Source organism: Amphibalanus amphitrite, unplaced genomic scaffold, assembly GCF_019059575.1.
Source record: "Amphibalanus amphitrite isolate SeventyFive unplaced genomic scaffold, NRLGWU_Aamphi_draft 001958F_arrow, whole genome shotgun sequence".
Classification (NCBI taxonomy): domain Eukaryota; kingdom Metazoa; phylum Arthropoda; class Thecostraca; order Balanomorpha; family Balanidae; genus Amphibalanus; species Amphibalanus amphitrite.
The window spans coordinates 38,751-42,100 of NW_024883451.1; the positions used below are offsets into that span (position 1 = coordinate 38,751).

The 3,350-nt window shown below is 58.8% G+C and overlaps 1 protein-coding gene across 1 annotated transcript; it reads right to left on the bottom strand.

The window, feature by feature from the left end:
• Window positions 1–1,427: 1,427 nt before the first annotated feature.
• LOC122375922 lies at window positions 1,428–2,947 on the bottom strand. The gene has a single exon (XM_043355504.1). It carries the CDS (start codon window positions 2,827–2,829, stop codon window positions 1,726–1,728), a length of 1,104 nt encoding a protein of 367 aa, XP_043211439.1. The 5' UTR covers window positions 2,830–2,947; the 3' UTR covers window positions 1,428–1,725.
• Window positions 2,948–3,350: the final 403 nt, after the last annotated feature.

Sequence of the window (3,350 nt, forward strand, 5' to 3'; positions counted from 1 at the left end):
TGAACAGTCGCTGTTAAAACAATATGCTCGCTTGCACCCCATCTATGCAGTTCGTATTTATACACATTTACCTATATATCTACATATCCTACCTAGGATAGGTAGATCTATCCAGTAATCTACCCATGACAATGCACTTCGCAATGAAGCGTTGAGCTGATCAGCTCCGCCCTTTCGATAAAAAGATAAAAAGATTGTCTGTTGTGATGTAACTTGCGTTTCATTCATTTATTCACTTATGCATCCACTGCCCGATAATTTAAATATATGACGTTTGTTAAATCTACTTATCATTCCTCCGACGGGCCGACAGTCAACAGTTATGTATGGATAGCGCGCTAGTGACCATTTCCGTTTTGCGGCCCTCTCAGTCCTCAGAGTCTGCTCTCTCGCCGCGCCGGGGATGGCAGGCTGACCGCTGCGGGCTGCCCGACACAGGCACCTGTCCGAGGCGCAGCCACCGTCAGCCCACAGGCCAATCGAACAACACTACAGACACGGAGACCGTCCCAGCGGCGGCGGCGCGGCGCGATCGTCTCTCTGGCGTCGCCGTCAGATGGGCAACGACGTCCAGACTGATGGTGTTGTCGCGTGTCGTTTCGATTCGAAACTGATATTCCGGTCTGATGCTATCGGTACTGTTAGCTCCCAACCGTGAAACTGGATCATGAAAAATCCAGCCACGTAAAAATATGAAAAGAAATGGAAACTATTGCCGTGCTAAATGAGAGCAAGCCAATAAATTTGGAGAAAATAGAGAAAAGAGAAGCTTAGCGTTTTACCGAGGCGGGAATGGAATTCTTTATCCAGATTTATTAATAAGGCAATATTAATGGGGCGATTAATCCGACAGCTCCATCATCTCCGTAATCAGCAGCTGCACTGCATGAGGGGCCGGCTCGCGGACGGTGTGATGAGGTCGTTCTGCGGACTGACCGCGGAAGGCCGGCAGCTGGCGGCTCCAGACCCGGTCGGTGGCGGCGGCGTGCTCAATCAGAGCGTCGACCTATGCTAATCGGACGCCGCCAGCTGTCAGATGGGGTGAGCTGCGACGGCCCCGGCCGCCCGGCCGAGGAAGTCATCATACATATCAGTACCTATGCCACGCAGTGCCGAATCACTTAGATTCGACCAATTACTAAATAAACAAAAAAAAATGCTTATTTTGACAGAGCGGTAACGTGTTCTGCGACTGGTGGAGGGCTGGGTGGGGTGAGTGACGACGATGGCCCTATATATTGCTGATATGCTGAGGGATCGGTTGTTGGACTTTATCAAATTTCTTAACTCCTACTGGCTCGTACTAAGCGAACATTAGGGGGGGGGGAGGGGATGAGAGGTGAGGTGAGAGGTGAGGAAGTGCAATAAATTTATTTCCGGTTCCTGCTCCTTCCAATTATAAGTTATTTGTCAGAATACTGTTGAAATTTGCGTGCGATATGCCTGGATTTATTGTTCACCGAAGTACCATTTTATGGTGCTTTAGTATAGAAGAAACGGGTACAATTGTAGACATTAGAATTAGCGTCAAACATAAATTACATAACATTGGAGAGCTGGTGCATTTTCCACAGACACCCTGAAAGCAAAGACCCCACGGACAAGCATCCCTGCTGTCCTGCTGAGCCTCTGAAATTCCAGACGCCATCTGGTCACATCTCATGTCCGACTGCCGTTCGTTGTCCATCAGACGCCTGTTGTAGTCCTTTGCTCGTAGGCAGCCCTTTACCTTCCGCCCAGCATCCAGCCGGGCTGGGCCTCGAAGCCGTGGTCGACGTTATCCATATCGAACCCGTACCAGCGCCGCTCGGTCGGCACCTGGTGGACCTCGAAGCCGGGGTCCACGGGGTGGTCCAGCGGGTCGCGGCGCGCCTGTGCGCCGGCGCGCTCTGCGTCCGGCACGGGCAGCACTCCCGGGAAGGCGCCGTGGTCGCACTGGCAGCGCAGACAGCCGTTCTCGGCGCGGAAGCTCCCGCAGTCGGCCGGACACTGCTGCGGACATTTGGTGTCGTCGGCCCCGTCGGCGGCCCGGCCGGTGTCCGAGAAACTGCCGGCCGGCGGCGCGCTCTCCGGCAGACAGAAGCGGCGCGTGCACGCCTCGCGGCCGTTCGGCAGGCACAGGCACGTGTTGCACTGGACTTGGCGCGATGTGCCGGGCGTGCAGTCGGCCTGCCGGCGGCGGCGGCTGGCGGCGCCGGCGCAGCTCCGGTAGCTGCAGATCACCTGGCTGGCGTCGACGCAGTGGCACACGTTGCAGGCGTCGCTCCAGGTGACGCCCGGCTCGCAGCGGCCCCGGACGGCCGTGGCCAGCGCGCGGCCCTCGGACGAGCAGCTGACCTTGGTGCAGGCGGCCATGCCGTTCCCGAGACAGTGGCACGTGTTGCACTCCTCCTGCCACTCCTCTCCGGCGGTGCAGTTCACGTCCGACCGCTCCTCCGTCGGCTTCGGGTACGGCTTCTGCCAGTCGCCGCTGGGCGCCACCGGGCCCCGGGGCTGCGGCTCCGGCAGCGGTAGCGGCACCGGCTCCTGGGCCTCCTCTCCGTAGAAGGTGAACGACTTGACCACCTCATCGGGCTCCGGCAGCGGCATGGGCTTGAGGCCGGCCTCTCCGCCGCGGACCCCGGCGGCCCTGGTATCGGCCGGCGGGTTCCTGGCCGAGCAATCTATGTAGGTGCAGCCGGCCACGCCGTTCTGCAGGCAGAAGCAGGTGTTGCAGCCGTCGTCGGCCGTCCACACGGAGCCGGGCTCGCAAGGCGAGTTGGCCCTGTCCGAGGGGGGCACGCCGCCGGCGACGGCTCCCACCAGACACAACAGCCACAGAAGGGTCATGGCTGCACGAGTGGCGCCCCTGATGCCGAGGTTGGTGATGCTGACGGTAGTGCAGCGGATACTTGTACTGCGGTCTCCAAAGCCAGCCGTTTACTGCTGCTCCGACCTCCCGGCACTCGTTTTATACACGAGCGGCCCATTTGCGCCAGTCCCGGCTGTGATGATAGCCCAGGTCTTTGTGGCCCTGCCTGTGTCGGACAATACGACGACAGGAGTTTCCAGCTCTGTTCGTCAGTCAGTGCGTGTTTGTGTGTGTGTCGCTGAGCGGGTGCGGGGTCCGCCGGGGCGGGCCGTCGCCGTGTCACGACACCGATGGCACCGCGTCACGCCGCGTCACAGAGCGCCGGAAGTGACGCCGGATCTCGGCATTGTCGCCCCAGCAGCGGCGCACGTGTCATAACCCCGCCGTGACCCGCGCGGGAAAACCACACACCGAATCGGCGTGTCTGTCAATAGGTCAATTGCCATGTCGCATTGTCGCCTGTGCCGATTAGCTTATTGCTATTGCCAACTCAAAATTT

Bases quoted from the DNA above. Each gene is read 5' to 3' on its own strand.
- LOC122375922 (XM_043355504.1), bottom strand. From the start codon at position 2,829: ATGACCCTTCTGTGGCTGTTGTGTCTGGTGGGAGCCGTCGCCGGCGGC.